Source organism: Fringilla coelebs (genome assembly GCF_963513975.1).
Source record: "Fringilla coelebs genome assembly, chromosome: 3".
Taxonomy (NCBI): Eukaryota; Metazoa; Chordata; class Aves; order Passeriformes; family Fringillidae; genus Fringilla; species Fringilla coelebs.
The window spans coordinates 87,793,436-87,811,224 of record NC_140030.1 but is presented as its reverse complement, the minus strand read 5'-3'; the positions used below and the strand labels follow the sequence as shown (position 1 = coordinate 87,811,224).

The 17,789-nt window shown below is 37.7% G+C and overlaps 1 protein-coding gene across 1 annotated transcript in view; it reads left to right on the top strand.

Moving 5' to 3' along the window:
* The window catches only part of PRKCE (protein kinase C epsilon), a 284,544-nt gene that overhangs the window by 247,748 nt on the left and 19,007 nt on the right, over nt 1–17,789 (top strand). Inside the window, exons 12-14 of the mRNA XM_084203613.1 lie at nt 8,464–8,602; nt 10,918–11,106; nt 15,318–15,464. Coding sequence (XP_084059739.1) covers nt 8,464–8,602; nt 10,918–11,106; nt 15,318–15,464 — 475 coding nt within the window. The remainder of the gene's footprint in view (nt 1–8,463; nt 8,603–10,917; nt 11,107–15,317; nt 15,465–17,789) is intronic.

Sequence of the window (17,789 nt, the reverse complement as noted above, 5' to 3'; positions counted from 1 at the left end):
TGGTAACATTTTGTTCAAAACTGAGTTTTCAAAACTTGATCTAACAAGCTTTTCTAGCTTCACCCTGTCCTTTCACTGTCTTTCATCAAGTGGTTTTATCAAATAATGATTAAGTATTGTTTTCTTTAAAAGGATTATGGACATACATAATAGGCACTTTTAGTTTGTGCTCCACCTAACCTATTGTTATAATACATAATCTTATTTTGATGTTATTTGAGATGCAAAAAGAAGAGCACTGAACCTCACAGAGTAGCATACCACAGTTTGAGTCAGACCTTGGCTAAGCCAGGGGACCTCTCTTGTCTTCAGTGAGATCACCAAGGTGTCAGTGAGAGGACAAGGTTTATCACATTACATATTTAGCAATTATTTAACACATGGGCTTTTTAGTGGAGGCTGAAACAGTAAATATCATTAGCAGTAGGACAGATTTCACCCCATTGTTCCCACCCTGAATGTGCAGAGCCAGTTAAGAATTTTTCAGCTAAGATTTCAAGGAAAAAGTAAGAAAATGGTGGTTTAAACTGAAGTAGAGAGAGTGAGAACAAAAGAAGAAAATCCCTGAGGAAACTACTGGTAACCTTAATGCTGGGACACTCAGCAGGATGGGGGAGGACCAGGACATGGAGGCAGCTCAGCCCCCATGCAGAGCCAGTCCTGGCTGGAGCACCAGGCTGGGGGCTGCTTACCTTACTTTCACAAAAAGCACAAAGTGTTTGTAAAATCTCAAGAAGGCTTACAAAATGGGAAAATAAATTGGTATCTAATTTAACTGCAAGTTTCTGAGGCAGGTTGTTTGTCCTATGCAATAGGCTTAATATGAAGCCATGTCCATTCCTGGCAGTTCTTATTTGGTACAAAAACTCCAGGCCTGTGGGCCATGGGAAGGGAGAGTTGCCACTGGGATCCTACAAAAAGTTTGTCTAAATAAAGTCTTTGGCAGTAAGCTGAATCAAGAGGCAGCATTGTAGTGCTATATCACATTCCTATCTCAGACCCATGGAAAAATTGTTGCATTCCCAGGTGTGGGAGTCACGAAGGATGAGGTTTATAAAGTAACATGATGTGAATGCTAAGGCAACCTTCTCTTGAAAGAGAAATAGGGACCACTCCCTTCTGTGCTTAGCCAATTTTAGAGAACGTTTTACATAATGCATATTTGAACTTGTACATATTTCACTTAGGTTCACAAATAAAAATGTGAAAATAATAAGAAAGGAAAAGTCGTACAAAGGAAAGCTGTTAAGTACAATATATTTATTTGCCTGCACATTATTTAAAGGAAACCCAGCATAATAAGATAAGCAGATCAGGTTCAGTAATGTCCTAAGCTGCTACCGAGAATTGTAATAAAGTTATGGTCAAAGCCAGTGGAAAGCCATATAAAGAAATTATTTTAAAGAATTTTTTTTTCTGCTATTGTAAAAAGTATTGGTTTCCTTAAGCTGCTGGAAATGAATATTAAACCTTTGTTCAATATGTCATTAAGACATCAGTAAGCAGTGAGGACCATGGAATACATACAGCCTTCTTCTCTATTTTGGGACCTTGCTGACCTGAAAGGCTTCTCAATGTGGGCCCTGCTGGAGAGGTGATGTTACACATCTGCAAGCCTCACTTTTGCCTCCTAGCAATGAGGGCTTACAGAGCCATCGACAGTGATTATGTGTTTATCTCCCTCTGATGTCTTTGGTGGGTCGAGAGCAAACTGGCTTTTGCTACAGTTTCTTATCCCTCCTCCCATCTCTGCCACCCCTTAGTCCACAAGTCATTTGTGCAAACGGCAGGGTGGTGGATGTTGTGTTACATAAGGAAAATAAGTGTGTGTTCTTTAAAGTAAACATGCCTGACAAGAGAATGTAACTGTGGTCACATTAAAAGTCAACGCTTCCCATTTATGACTAGCCTGCTGTCTGAACTGTCACTGTTTTCTTCAATGAAAATGAATTATAGTATCTCTGGCTTTATTTGGAACCAAGTCTGGCATAATTAATCACAATGAAACATGTCAGAATAAGGTGGATTCACTTTATTCCAAACTTGACACTGGAAAATAGCAGTTTTCAAACCTGCACAGCAGATTTTTCTATATATTACTGAGTATGACTATACTACAGTGTTTATGTTATATATTATCTATATTCTTTGATGATATCAAGTAATGTAACTGTGTCAAAAACTGTGTATCATAAATTCAGTAATTACTTAATGGATCAATATAAAAACAGAGCAGAGACATTCCAAGACTTTCAGTTAATCACAGGCAAAACGGAGATAACCTACAACAACAAAAGCAGCAGAACCATCTTTTTCTCTCTGCCAGTCTCACTCAGGTATCCCCCTACTTCCTCTCTGCTAACACAAACTGCTCCACTGCCATGAATTCATTCACAAGCATGAACAATCCAGTGTGTCCCTTATTTTTTACTCCATAATAAGGTAGGTCACTGTTAGAACCTGATACCCAACAACGCTGCAATTATTGCCCATTTATGCTCAGTAACCTCAGAAAGTATGGGCTTCTTCTTTCCCTGAGAGGTTTTCAGATGGAAAAAAAAAATATTAGTTTGTGTTTTCTTAGTAGAAATTGTTTGAATTTTCCCATTTTTCTCTATGTGTTGCGGAGGGGAAAAACAATCTTGTGACTAAAATACTTAGAGTAACAAAAGAATCCACTCTGGAAGTACAATCCCCTAATATATCTGTCCTGTTCTGTTTATGTGTGGAAACTGAAATTAAGTTGGTGAGATCTAATCACTAAAGCTAACATCAGAACTTTTAAATTGTTGACTTTCCTTTATGTTTTCTGACTAGTCCCATATACAATTTCATCTTGCTTAGAATTGTAACCTAATACATTGGCTATCAGTATTTTGAGGACATGAAAGAGGAAATTTATGCTGGGTACATGAGAGACCTGATGTAGGTGAGCATCTTTGTCTCAAAAGCAACTTGGATACCCCTGAGTAACTAAGAAACTAATTCTAGGAATGTAGAAGTCTTACCTTAATTAAACAGATTTTAAAAATCATCTTGTTGAAATCTCTAAATGCTATGATGATCATACTGTCTTCAGTTATGAATTTCAGTAACACTAATAACTGGAGAATGATTCTGATGGTTTTCCATGTTCTTGTAGGAAGTTTCCTTTTTACCTTCTGTGGTTTCTTGTGTGAACAGTTTGTCTATTTAAAGCCTGCAGAGAGGATGTGATTTTCCCATGCAGGGGAACAATGGCAGTGATTTCAAATACACTATTGAAAGAGTTTATTGCAGTTGAAAGTCACCAAAAAAAGTGGTTGTTCTGTAGTTCTGTACTTTAGCTTTTGTTGCTTTCAAATCTTTCTGAATGCTGATGTTTTATAGATGTTTAGTAAGGTACAGTCCTTCATTTAACTTTTACCTTATAAACAAATATTCCTGCTTTCAATGTTGCTGTTTGTACATAATAATTATTATGCTTCATTCTGTGAAGTGTTGCTCAATCAACAGTCAGAGTAGAAGTGGTAAAGTAGCCACTATAAAGTGGTTGCTTGCCAGCTTGTGATCATATTTCTCATCTGCTTGATCTTGTTCTTCAAATATATATTTATTTAGTCACTGCTGTTTACCGTGTTGAAAGGCTACTGTTAGTAATGTTTGGCAGACTCTCTGATTTTACTGGTCCAAACCCATCTTGATTGTTTAACTGCCTGACTTTCAACAAGAAAATTGTGTCTTATCTAAAAGATGCTTGTGCCACTCACACAAGATGCTTATCTCTCTGGCTACTGGTGGGATTCAGGCTTTAGGAACCCAGTGCTATGAAATGCTCATCCAGAGCCTTTGGAGGAAGCCAAGGCACTCAGTGTCTCATGGCACTCGCGTGTGGAGGAAGAGGTGAGGGTTACAGAAGTTTTCACACAAGTTGCCTGTAGTCAGCCTGCTCTTCTGTTCCAACTTGCACAAACATAACTCATAATCCTGATTCTTTCTTGAGACACAGCCAGTCATTCCAGCTTCTGAGGTGATTGTGATGCTGGCAGGTATGCAGAAGTAAAGACTGAGGCTTAAATTTCTGTTTAAAGCTTTCTCAGAACAAAACCTGCCCCCCCTCCAAAAAAAAAGAAAAGGAAAAGAAAACCAACCCACAACCTTTCATGCAATGACTGCTCAAGTCAACTGAAGTGACTCTACAAAGTATCTTGGCAAAAAAACAAAGGAGAGAAACAGCTTAATGTAGCATTGCTGCATTCAAGAAATCTGATCATTCTCCTGGCTTAACTGGTTAGGTTGTTTGCAGTTGCATGTAATTAATTACTCAGGTTGTAGGAACTCATTTTGTCAGACACAATGACTTTCTTACTTGCTACAAAGAGAATGCAAAATGAGAAAAAGAAGAATTTAATAGACCTTTGTCATTGAGCTATCTGACACTGCATTATTTGGTATGTTCTGATTCAGAGCTAGACACTGGCACTAAATCCAAGAAAGAAATAAAAGACAGAATGGATCAGAATGGAACAATCTGTACAGAAGATTGTTTTACATTCCAGATATGGCTGTGTACTTTACTTTTGGAAGAGTAGGAGAGCTGGCTGTTTCTTGGAACAGTTCTGGGGAAATATGGATCTAAAAGTTAAAAGTTTTCATTTTTTTCAGTGAGGCTGCTACTCTGGAAAGACAAGCTTCCCTGACAACTCTTTTTCTCTTACTTTTTCATTTGTTTCCTTTTCTCTGTATGTTTTGGTTGTTGGGGTTTTGTTTTCCTGTGAGGTTTTAAATAGCCCATTACCTATTCCTACTCTCAGATTAATTTAGTTAACTAAGATTTCTTTTTCCAAAGTTGCAGAATTAGAGTGATTTGGTGAGGTTTCTTGGTTTGGGGAAGTTTTTTCTGGCTAATTCTTTTTAATCTGGCAACTGTAAATTGACAGAATGATTTTCAGTGCAAGCACTTTTATGGACTATGTATGACAATCTTGAGGGCTAGCCATGAATTTGGCACTTTGGCAGACTCCCAGCTTACCTTTTAACCTCCCATATGTACTTTGATGAGAGTCATACTGCTGTTGTTTTAGCCTCTTCCAAATTTCTTTTGAAACTCTGGTGCACCTTGTGATAACACAAATCTAGTGGTATTACATTTCATTATTGCGTGAGTAATGAAGCTGATGTCCTCGGTGCCTTCAACAGAGTTTTGAAGAGGCTTATAGGCTTCTCTGCACTGTTCTGCCTTGATAAAGAGGTCCCACATGTTTTTCTTCTGTCAAGTAAGATTACAGTTTGGTAAATGGTAAAAAAGTTAAATTGATTTGTGCTTTTGCAGGTAGGCTTAAAATGTCATTGTCGCTCTTTACAGGTAGTCAGAATTTAATAATTAGACTCTTCCTAGTTTTCTCTTGGCTCAGTGTTTTTATTCTGGTTTTTCACTGTCAAGTTAAATTTTTATTGCTAATTTCTGTGTCTTGTACAAATCCTTAAGGAAATAAAGAGAATGGTGAGTATCTTGTCCTTATCCATTGTGTGGTGCCTTACTGTTAATGTTTTATTGCTGTTGAGGTTTCTCGTAGCTTAGGACTTTCCTGGGTTATTGACTGTATCTCCATTCAAGTTCATGGCTACCATATGGACTTCATTAAATTAAAGTTAAATGATTTTAGGTCCTAACAACTCCAGTGTGTCACCCACCTGCATGGAGAAATCCTGCAATCAGAGTTAAGGCATCATTTTAGAGTCTTCTCATAAACACTTAAAACACTTAATAAAGCGGACCCATTTTTCTAAGCAGCCTCTCAAATTTCTTCAGTTCCTTTCATAATTATATGTATTATGACCTTCTTTCTAACAGTCTCTTGTGATGGTGGCTGTAAGTGGTTCCAAGATTACATCAAATAATTATACTTTGATTTCTTTATCTGAACATCTTGACTTCTTGAAATATAGCTTGTATTCTTCTTTAGTTAAGGAACATCCAAGATAACACTGCACTTGGAAGGTTATAAGCTACAGATACAATCTTGTTTCCTTCTTCAATCTGCAAGAGCCTTACCCTGATGATCCCATTCTATTTGATGTTGCTATAGTCCTGTTTGAATACAGACCTTTTTTTACTGTAGCTTTTGTGATTCACTGAAGGAGCAGTTTTGGGGAGGCATGTGACTTTTGAAACAGGGAGCTTTGTTTTGTTTCTTTGACTTCTTCTGGGGGGGGACATACACACTGTTTGCCCAGGCATTATGTTGGACAATTCTGGCAAATCACTTTCCAGAGGTAGGAAGGGCTGGCTACTTGAGGGTTTGAAGGGTTATACGTAGGGGGTTATGTAGCAGCCAGCTGGATCTTGGATTGTTTAGGAACTGCTGATATTAATGACCTTAAGGAATGATAAAATATGCAGTCTGCTCCAAGGGGCCATGCTGGGTGACCACTGAGGACCTGCAAGAGCAGCATAGCTGATCCAGAGATAGCAAAGTGTGATGCAGGGGATACTGCGTGCAATAAGTATTTCTACAGCCAGAGTACACTTCAGCCACATAAAACCATGTCCGACAAAGCCAGTTTATGCAGGAGACAGTGGTTTTGCTGTTACTGAGGTAAATATGAAATTGTTGTGCCAGGTCAGGCTTGTTTTACGCACACAAACCACTCTGTAACGCGTACGTAACACAACTACCTCCACATGCACAGTGAGCTCCCCAGTGCTCCCCTGTATCTGCTTTGGGGATGTGCAGTGGTCATGCAGACATTGAGTAGCATGTGCACTGTGTCCCAGAAACAGCTGATTTTTATGTTGGCCTGTGTACCTGCTTGAGGAATATATGGGCCAACCTGTTAAAAAAAGTTTAACAAGTGTCAAAATTAAAAAAAAAATCCACCTACTGAAATTGGTGTGAGAAGCAGAAAAGACCATTTCTGGGGAAATCCCAGCATAGTTTAGGCTTGGACATGTCTACAAAAACTCAACATACTGTAGCTTTGGAAGGGCTGTTTAATCAATTAATGTGCATAAATGCTTCCAGCATGTTTGGTGCCTGTGGTTCTGAAGGCTGGGATCTGACAAGGAGACATTTCTAAGGTGAAGACTTCTCATCCCTCACTTAGGTCAAATTTGTTGGCATGAAGGATTTTTGAAAAAAAATCCTCATCTTTTCATAGGCTTTTGGGATGAAATTAATTTACAGAGGCTGGCATAGGATTTTATTCTTCTTCTCTGATTTAGAACATGCCTACACACACATGCTAATTTTTTTTTCATCAATTCAACCTAAGGAAATTTGTGTAATTATTCCAGGAAAAAGAATTCTGATCAGAAATTCAGACAAAGTTACCTAAAGACATGTGTTCTGCTTTTGATTCTCACCTCTCTATGTAATCACACATAAAATACAATGTAGATATATTTTTTATATTTATATATATATGTATCTATTTTATATCTAAATACCTATATATATCTAAATATAATATTAGATACATCAGAGATATAAAAAGCATGCAAAATAAGTGGGATTTATTTGCTTTTGTTTTATGCTTATGTTATTATATATGTTATATCTACATGCTGAAGAGGTTTTACTTGTGGGGGGGCCAGTTCATGCAGGTGAGAGTTCTTTAATGCACTGACTTTCCAGATCCTTTTGTTATTAAGTCTAAGGCTAGTGGCAGGTAAGTTAAATGGTACCTAGCATCTATTGTGTTGGAACACGAATTAACCATCAAAAGTATATTTAGAAAATATGCAGAGGGCAAGACAGGAAAGGTGGATATCCTTTTCTCAACCTTTTTTTGACCTGGCCCAATTTTATAAGCAGACAATTGTGTGGTTTTGACACAAAGACATTTGTATGATCAGAAACAGCTGCTAAGATATGTTGTTTAACAATGAATGCAAAATATTCCTGTGAAATTATTTTTGAGCAGCCTTAAGCTACAGAAAACAGTGCTCCCAAGGATGGGAATGTTGATTTTCATCCTTCTCTGAACTTTGAATTGCTACTGTACATTAAGTATCAAATTCAGAGTAATCCAAGTTTGAAAATACCTATTCACTGAACCCATATGCTGAAGTATGGATAAATTGGTACTCCTTGCTTAGTGCTAATGGAAAAAATAGAGAATGGCTTCACTGACCTATTTCACTTTGACAGAATGATAGATCTGTAGGAAACAAGAAACTGAGATCTTTCCCAAACTCTTCTGATGCTGCCTTGAATACATAAAAGCTGTGCTTTCATGCAGCTACAGAGTAAAAGCTTAGTCTTACAAAATGCTTGTAATTGCCTGCTTCTTTATTTTATTTCCTTTAACTAGGTTTATTTAGTGACTGCTACCAACTTTTCCTGCACACTCAGTGAAGGACAGTTTCTCAGTGATGTTTGGGAAACCATTTATTTGTCAAATTCTACTGTTTATTATGAAATTCAGGAGCACACGATCAAAATTTGAGAGTTGATTTAATTTGAGACTTTTGTATTTCAGGGACCTGAAACTGGACAATATTCTTCTGGATGCAGAAGGCCACTGTAAACTGGCTGACTTTGGGATGTGCAAAGAAGGGATTCTGAATGGAGTGACCACCACAACGTTTTGTGGCACACCTGACTATATAGCTCCAGAGGTATTTTTTTTCAGTGCACTAAGAGTACAGATATTCTTATTTATCAGACTGTTACATGTGTAATTTTAGACACTCTTTACATGCATATGAAAACATTTAAGATGCAGACTAGACTCTGCTGCGGTTGTGATTAGGTAGTCTTGCAGAAAATGGTTACTCTACTGCTCACAAGCACTATTCCTTGATGATAGGAGTGGTTTTTCTAGTATTTGTTTCTTGAAATTAAAGTTATTCTTCTTCTTCTCAATTTGCTCGTTTCTGAATCAGCATAATTATGATGATTTTTAGCAGTCTTTAAGGTGCTAGATGCAACTGAGTATTGCAATCTTAGTAATCTTAAGCAGTTAGAAAAATGTTTTTATTTTTAAGTGAGGTTTAAAAGAACATGTTCATACAGAAGAAGTCATGTGTTTGGGGTCATTTTGACTACAGCCTTTGTGGGAATATAATTTTTTTCCTTTCTTTAAAATATTTGTGCGTGAAAGATACTCTGCCTGTGCTAGTTCATAGACTTGCACAGAAAGATGGAAACTAGATATAGATCCTGCATATTAGTTGGCAACATTTCAAGGTGTTCATTGGATAAAATAAATAGCTGAGAGTAGTGTGCCTTTTACATATCCTAGATTTTAATATTATGAGGTGCATTTCAAAGTGCCTAAAATGAACCAATATTGAACAGTTATTCTGCTAGCCAGACTTTGCTCAGTTGAGTTAGTGACCTGTGCATCTTTCCACTTAAATATTCAGTGTGCAGGTTTAATGGAAAGGTGTTGTTTTGTCTTTCATCAAAAATAAATTTGCAGCGAGGAAAAATGTTGTTTATTATTCCTTAGAGTCAATAAATCATAAATCCATACTGTTAGTCTTCATGGCTGTCCAACTTCAGCAGCACAACTGATAAGGTGTGAATCATCTGGAAACTATCATTACATAAATGTGTGTCTTATGGAATCTGAAAAGTATTCCAGCTTTGAAAGAAAATAAATAATACATACCAGTGTGGTAGCTGGGGCTATGTATGAAATTTTTCTGATTTGGTATACTAATTGAGTCCTTTGACAAATTCTTTGAAAATTATTACTGAAAATAAAGCAATCATAAGACCACAGGAAGTTTTAATGAAGCCTCCAATTTGTCATGTTAATTCCAGAAGTTTAGCTCCTACTTCTATTTTTCTTGCATTGTGGAGATATGTTTTAATTTCCTTTTCTTCAGTAGTATCTGATTACCAAAGAGTTCCCAGGACACATGAAAAATATACATCTAATTTTCTGTATTTGATGGCTATAAAATATAATTTTCTTTCAATGAGGAATGTGGATGGGATCCAGATCTGTGTATCCAAATGTTAAACTCATTTCTGTTTTTGTGTTAAGACAGAATTTGGTTTTATATTGGTCTTGATTCCCAACTTCAGCATTAAGCCCAAGCAGTTCACCCCAGGATTTCTCACTGCACTGTGCAGTGTTGTGTAAGGAGTTTCTGGATTTGTTGCCATTCCAAGGCATTTTAAGGCAGCCAGCTTCACCTTAAGCAGGCGCCCACTCCCCTTTCCCTGGTTCCCTGTCATGCTGAACCAGTGCAGCCAAACTGCAAGCTTCTTTCCAGAGAAAAGGAGACAAGAATTAAACTTGTTCCTGGTACAACAGTAGTTCTGTAACACCAAGTGCTGCTATAAAACTCTAGCGTGCTAAACTATTACTTGCCACTGAAGATATTTGCTACAAGGTTGAACTTGTGCCGGGTGAGAAGTTGTAGCCAGTTTTTCCTGAAAGCAAGTGCAATTAAAGTAAATTCTACAGCCATGTATTGTACAGTGGTTTAATGTTGTAAAAGGAACTTGAACAAAAATGCTTTTGGCTTCCTTCAGCCCTACCTAAAGGACAAGAATAAATCTCCCAGATGATCTCTGTGCAGCATTAGAAGCTGGTTCAGTTTGTTTTGTTCAAGATAGAGACAAGGAAATGTTTCACATTTTCCACCAGTCTGTTTTGTATATGTGATCTTTTTCCCCTATAGTGTGACCTGCTTTAAACAGCTTGGGAGGATATGCAGCTCTTTTGCTCACAAGCATAGTCATTTACTCAGGGGACTGATAAACTCTCAGTACTTCTGAGAACAACATCTCATTGACACTTAGCTGTGCTAGTGCAAATTGCATGGGTAAGAAACGCTGCCTGCTGTTACTGAGATCAGAGTGTGATTCAGTCCTGCTGGGGCATAGAAGGACTATATCATGTTGAAACAGCAAATGTGCAGCTGAGATGGTTGCCTCACTTGTCTCTTCAATCCAATCTCTTTTTCTGTGCTAGATCCTCCAGGAGCTAGAATACGGTCCGTCCGTGGACTGGTGGGCTCTGGGTGTTCTCATGTACGAAATGATGGCTGGACAACCCCCCTTTGAAGCTGACAATGAAGATGATCTCTTTGAATCCATCCTTCATGATGATGTATTGTATCCAGTCTGGCTCAGTAAAGAGGCTGTCAGCATTTTAAAAGCAGTGAGTGTTCCATTACTTGCCTTCCTCCTCCTCCTCCTCATGGGTTTTTGGGAGGTTGGTTTGTTGGGTTTTTTCCTTGATTAAAATTGAATTTGCTGAAAGTTGTTGAGAGCAGTCACCACTGGGAGTTCAAGCACAGTTCAAAGTGCCACTGTTAGGATAATGGGGCCTTGGATAAATTACACTGCTTGTGGGAAAGGAACAGAATGTTTGTATTCCACGCAGTTGTACACTGTATAAATCTGTGTACTACAGATTCATGTTTCAGGGAAAATCCAACCAGCTAGAACTGTGCTATCACTTTGACACTTTATATGCCATATACTCCCATCACTGGAGTGGGAGAAGCACTACATAATTAAAGAAACAATGTTTTTTATTTAACCCGCTTACAAAATTTCCTGTCTCTTTGCTGTTTTCCCCCCGTCATCAAGATGGGTTGAAAGCCCTTTATTTACAGCTGCACGTTCTATTTCATAGTTCACATGATAAGCAGTCTTACTTAGTGTGATTGTTTCTGTTCTCGCTGGGATTTTTCAGTATGAGTGGTGACTTGACAGTAACTTGTGTCATCAAATGCCACAATTTTTTTAAATCAGCCAATATGTACTGCTGGGCAAATTTGGTTTTTAGACTACTTTTATAAAGTCAAGTTTATAAAGTCATTCAGTATGATGAATGACACTGACATAAATTCTTTCTTCTGTGCTAGTATCGTCCCAAAATTGAAAGCAAAACAATACAGAAGCAGTTTGCCAATCCCCAGAGTTGGCAAAATCCCGAGAAGGATTTCTGGCTTAAAAAAATAACTTGGGTTTTTATTTATTCCATTTTTCCACCGTCTCTGAAACTGGAAAATCTCTGCCTTTCTACATATTTTTCTTTTAGCATCTGGAGTAAGGGAGATTTTCAATTAAGAAGGCAGCTGATAATATAAAATCCTGCAGAGATCTTCATACGGGGTTATTTTGAAACTGCATATATAACATAAATTGTGATTTTAACACCAGTGGACAGCACATTCTCCAGAAATTCTCATCTTGACCTTTTGATGAAAATGTCTTCAGGCTCCTTCTACCGAGCAAGAGAGATGCTCTAGCAATGATTCAAAGCAGAAGTCAAAGTTAACCTCTCAGTAGTGTTTGCTGAAGTATCTCTTTTGCTACATTCACTGTAGTGAGAAGATGGAGGATTTTTTACTGCTGGTAGTAATTTATTAATACTTATTCTCCCTTCTATCCCAAATAGCTTTCTGACTACATTTTGTTAGCTCACATTATACTTTCATGCATCCATTTCTGTTTCCAGACCCTTTGATTATTTTACTTCAGCAATTAAAATATATGGACTTGAGCTGCACAGTTTGGGCTTGTATCCAGGGCTCAGGGGCTATTTTGGCACATTGTAAAGGAAGGGTTGCTGTCAGTTTTCATACCTACATCTGATTTTCGTTGGAGTCCTGGGCATTTTCTTTTAAAGCTGACTTTCTTACAGAATTTTCCTGGATTTACATTTTGATAGCCGGAATGGGGATTTGTGTCTTGCTGTAGCCATAGCTTTTCAGGCATAAATTGATACAATTCCATGGAGCTGTGGCAATTTACACCATAAATAAAACACATTTCCTTAGGATTAGCAACCTGATGCCTACGAATGTCTGGTGTGAAACCTGCTTGAAACTTGTGTTCTTCATCTGATTCTTGTCCATATGAAGAACAGGAAAAACAGAGGAAAGAAAGAGGCGTCTATGTATTTTACTGCTGAATGGTAGCAAGGGATTAACTTTGAAGCACTTCGTTTCCTCACATTGTGCTTTGAGACATGAGTTTCATTCTTTTGAAACTTTTTTTTTTTACAGTCCTTCAAACACCATGTAAAGAAAGTTTAATAAGAGGACATTCTCTTGTATTAAGTGGTGATGTTGTCCTATTTTCTGAAGAAACAGTTTTCCTCTTATTTCCATCAAAACACTGAAGATGATATTAAAGCTCAGTATTACAAGGCAGCGTGTTGCTTATCCCATGAAAATCCACACATCTTATTAGTCCTGTTTCTGTGAATTGACAGGAATTGGTATTTAAATTCTTTCCTATGTAGTAAGGAAAACAATTCTTTATTGACATTGGCTCCCTGCTTCTTCCCAAGCAATGGAGAGATGTTGTCTCTACAGTGTGTGTTCCCTGTGTACTGGGATGACAATCTCTGGCTATTGAAGCAGAACTCTGTTGTTAAGCTGTGTGATTTATTTCAAGAAGCAAAATTTGGGGAGCCTAATGATCCTTGATTCAAGCCCTAAGCAGCATTTTGTACTGTTATCACTTAAGTCAGTAGGAATGCTGATCCTAAGAGGCTTCTTCTTTCCTGCCTTAGCCATGAAAAGGTTTATGGCTATGGCTGTCAGCTCCATTTGCAACCATCTCTTCAGCAGAGTGCAGTCAACAGCTGTGCCTGTCCTGACAGTTGCATCAGCATTGATGCTGGTGATAAACAGGGAATAAATGTCAGCTTTTGCTTCAGAAATAGAAAGGGATTAAATTAATGCAATTAAATGTCTGCTTTAGAAGTTTGATATTTTTTCTTCGTATATGCATGTGATATTTTTGTTTAAGCATTCATTCTTAAAATGCATTCTCTTTCATCATCCATTTCACAGTTTCATGAAGTTTGTGAAGTACAGCACTGAACTGGACAGTCTAGCCACATTGTCATGTAACTTTTTAGGAAGCCCAGGACATGTCCCGGTGCTTTCCCTGTCTCCAGTTTAAAACAAAGATAAAGCATGGCAGATACTAGATCATATTTTACTTCTTTGATACCTGGGTTATATGGCACAAAAAGCACACCATGTAGTTTCCATGGTCTGTTTCTGCAGTACATGTGGCTGCTGGTTCCTGGCCTGCTCGCTCCAGTCCTGGAGATGAAATAAAGCAGAGGAATGTAGGAATGTGTTTTGGGGTTTTTCAAGAGACCTCACCAAAGCACAGTAATCCTTTCAAAACCTTTATTTCTCCTGCTCATAGAGAAGATTGCCTGTAGTTTAGATATGACTTGCCCACTTGCAAAAGAACTTGCAGAGCAGTTGAACTCAAGACCAGAGAGAAGCATGATCTTCAGAACAGCACGTGTATGTCAGAGACCACAGACAGAATTGCCTTGCTGATCTATGCTATACCTTTAAAATGACAACAAGGCTATTCTCCTCTGAATGGTTGAGCTAGATATCTAAAAACATTCTAAGGGCTTAAGTAGCTCTTTACCTAATAACTGGAGTACTAAAGCAAGGGCATACATTACAGTCATTTATTTTATTCTATGTTTGGGATTTTTTTCCTACAGAAGCATAGTATAATGTGATACATAGGTTGAAAAGGCAATTTTTTATTTTTTTTTTTTACTTTGTACACTTTTTCTAAATTTAAAAATGCTATGTAATGGCTGAATATGAAGTTATAGCAAAGCTGTTGAGCTAATTCTATAATGTGATTGTGTTTATAAGAACAGTATTTATTGCTGCTTGAATTGCAAGGATTCTGTGTCCACACAAATTAGGAAATTAGTAGAGCAATTGCTAATAAAAGAAGGAAAAATAACAGAGAAAAATCAGGTAAAATATTATGAGCTGAGATGAGTTGATATCAATGTCTTACACCATTTGTACAGCTTTTTTCTGACAGGAATACTAATAGTCTAAACATGAGAAGTTTATCAATTACCACAGCAGAGTAGACCAGTTAGTTCCAGTTGCTGACACTAATCATGTACTAAAAATGAAAGAGAATGTGTGAGCTATGTCATGGGGGGCATGACATAACTTCCCATTCTCAAGGGAAGCTTTCTGCAGGTACTGATCACTCTGTCTCTGGAGGGTTTAAGATCGTCTTTCTTTCCTTTAGTATTTTTGGCTAAAGCTTGAAGCAGATGTGCTGAATGAGAATCTAGTCCTTTAACAATCCCAGTCAGATGAAATTAAGAGGTCTCAACAATAAACTGAAAGGGTTTCTTGCAGTAAATTTACAGTTTGGAGTCTCTGAATCTTATGGTTTGGCCGAAACCTCTGAAATTTGGAGGGCCAGAAGAAATAACCTTCCGAAAGGGGACTATCTCTAAAAACTTGGCCTTAAGAAGGACAGTGTGTAATTGAGCAGCAAATGATTTCCAGGTGTTGCCATTCATATTTTAACTTTTCCCTTCCTTCCCTCTTCACCCTGTAGTTCATGACAAAAAATCCCAACAAGCGACTTGGCTGTGTGGCGTCCCAAAACGGGGAAGATGCGATTAAGCAGCATCCATTTTTCAAGGAAATCGACTGGGTTCTTCTAGAACAAAGGAAAATCAAGCCACCCTTCAAACCTCGGATTGTAAGTAACAGTTTGTATAACATTCAGAGAAAACTTGGTTTGGCAATTCTACTTGTTGGCTTTTCTGAGAAATTAGATTACCTGATGCAGTGTTTTGAGGGCTGAAATATTAATATAAAAACGGCACTGAGATTTCTTTGTCATTGCTTCTGTGAAGGTAAGTGTCAGGAGTAAAAGTAATGCACAGAAAAATGTTCATGTTCATCCACATAAACCATGAGACAGTTCAAAGCACATTTTTAATTATATTCTGTGTTCTCAAAGATGCCATAGCCAGAAAAGATTATTTCAGTTGATGTATACCATCTATACTTTCTGTGTGAACTCTACAGTTTTGCATTGCTGATGGCCACTGGATTTTGTAGTAAAACACAGACAAGAATTTATAAGGAATAATATTTTAAGTGAAGCAGCTTGAAAAAGCAGCTTCTTGGAGGAAAGAAACACACATTATGATTAGATAAATTTATATAGTAACATTTTCCTGGATAAAAAGCATTTCTATTTTAAAGTAACAAAAATCTGTTAAGAACAGCCCCACCTGCAGAAAGTACAAAAGCCATGCAAAAATATTTTATTCTGGATTTTCTCTGGATGAAAACTCTTACAATTAAACAAATGTCACAGAATGCATGTGGTTACTTTTGTGCTTACACACTGCAAGAGGCTAGCTTTATGAGAAATCCTCTGAGACTGATTTGCATCTTTTGATTTTGCTTGTTCCTGATTACAATGTTTGATTTGCCTGTGAATATGGTCAAGGTTCTCGTTTGTTTCTTTCTTTAGATAGTTTACAAAGGCATTAAAACACCCAAAAAGCAAAACAAATGAGCAAAATAAAGACCTTAGGTCTCAACTCTGAATCCTGAATTAAATTCAGAGGTGAAGAAGTCCCTTCTGTTTTTGAAGAATTGCTCCATGTTACATGTAATGCCTTTCCTTTGAGTCCAGTGAGATGCCTTTCCCCAAGTTCCTTGTGCAGACGGTGAAAGGGGGACTGACTGTCCAAAACAGGAGCCTGAGGCAGCTCCTCTGAGTCCACTCTTGGGGAAATCTCTCTCTCTCTCTGTAGCTGTGCAGAAAAAGCCCAAAGGAAAGCCCTTATGAATGCCTTTCTAGGAATAGTAAGGTACAATGTTTGGAGTCCTGGAGTACATGAGGAAGGTTTTCCTAATGTATTGGAGGATGGAAACCTTACAATGCCCTGTGTGCAGGGGGAGCTGGCCTGAGCCAGCCCCACTCCTGGGGTGCAGCCAGTCCCTTACCCTGCTGCCCAGCTCCTCTCTGGAGGTGTGGCAAGCTTGCAGCTGCTGCCTGAGCTGATGTACAAGCCTCTGTTCTGCTGCAGAAAGTGTAAACCCCAAATTAACTCCTTTAGTACCTATCTGAAGCCTATTGAGTACTGTGGCTGTTTTCCAGTCAGGTTCCACAGCTCTCAGCTGCACTTGGGCAGAGTCTGTGTTTGGCAGAGTTGCATTTGTGTAGCTCTTTTCTTGTTTTCACAAGAATTTGGCCTTTCATCTCACAGTAATTTTTGTTGCTTTGCTCAATATTCATCAGAATTTTGTTTTTAAGTCACGATGAACTATTGCAGAATTATTTTCACTTTGTGCTTGCATCTGATTTCCAGTTTCCTTTCATCTCATCTGTTTATTGGCTGTTTTCCTTTCATGATCAAGACACACAGTCCCTTTGACAATAGGTATTTTTATGAGGCTTTTATTATTTTTGTAACTACTCCCACTGTGGCAGTCCATAAAAGTCAGGAGGCATTTCATATATCAGGTGATTTCATTAATTTCTGATATAAATGCCTTCTCAGTGGGGTTCCTTTCTCTCTCTGGTAATTATTTCATTGTTATTATATTGTATAGCCCATCCTATTTCGTTAATTCCTGTTATTTTGTTCCTTTTCCTCTTTTCTGCTTTCTTCAATGGTAAAATTGAATCGCTCAGTTTCAGTAGTGATTGGAGATTATTCCAGAGTAGTCTGAAATTTGTATAATTTTAGGACAGCTCTTTACTCCTTAATAACTGTTAGGGTGATTTTATACATCCTTATTTACACTTCTGGTCATTTTTATTCAGGCTACTTCTCTAATGTTGGATTTTCACACTAATTCCTTTTATATTGTATCTACCAATTTTCTTAATTCTACCAGATTTGCTTCCTGCAGTCTAGTAGCTCAGTATGCTTGGATTTTTTTCTGAACTCTTTTTTTTTTAATATAGTGGTGAATTCAGATAATATGTATTCTATATTACAGGGATCTCTTATTATTTTCATGTTCTCAGTCTGCTTTCTCTAAGGTATCTTCCCCAGTG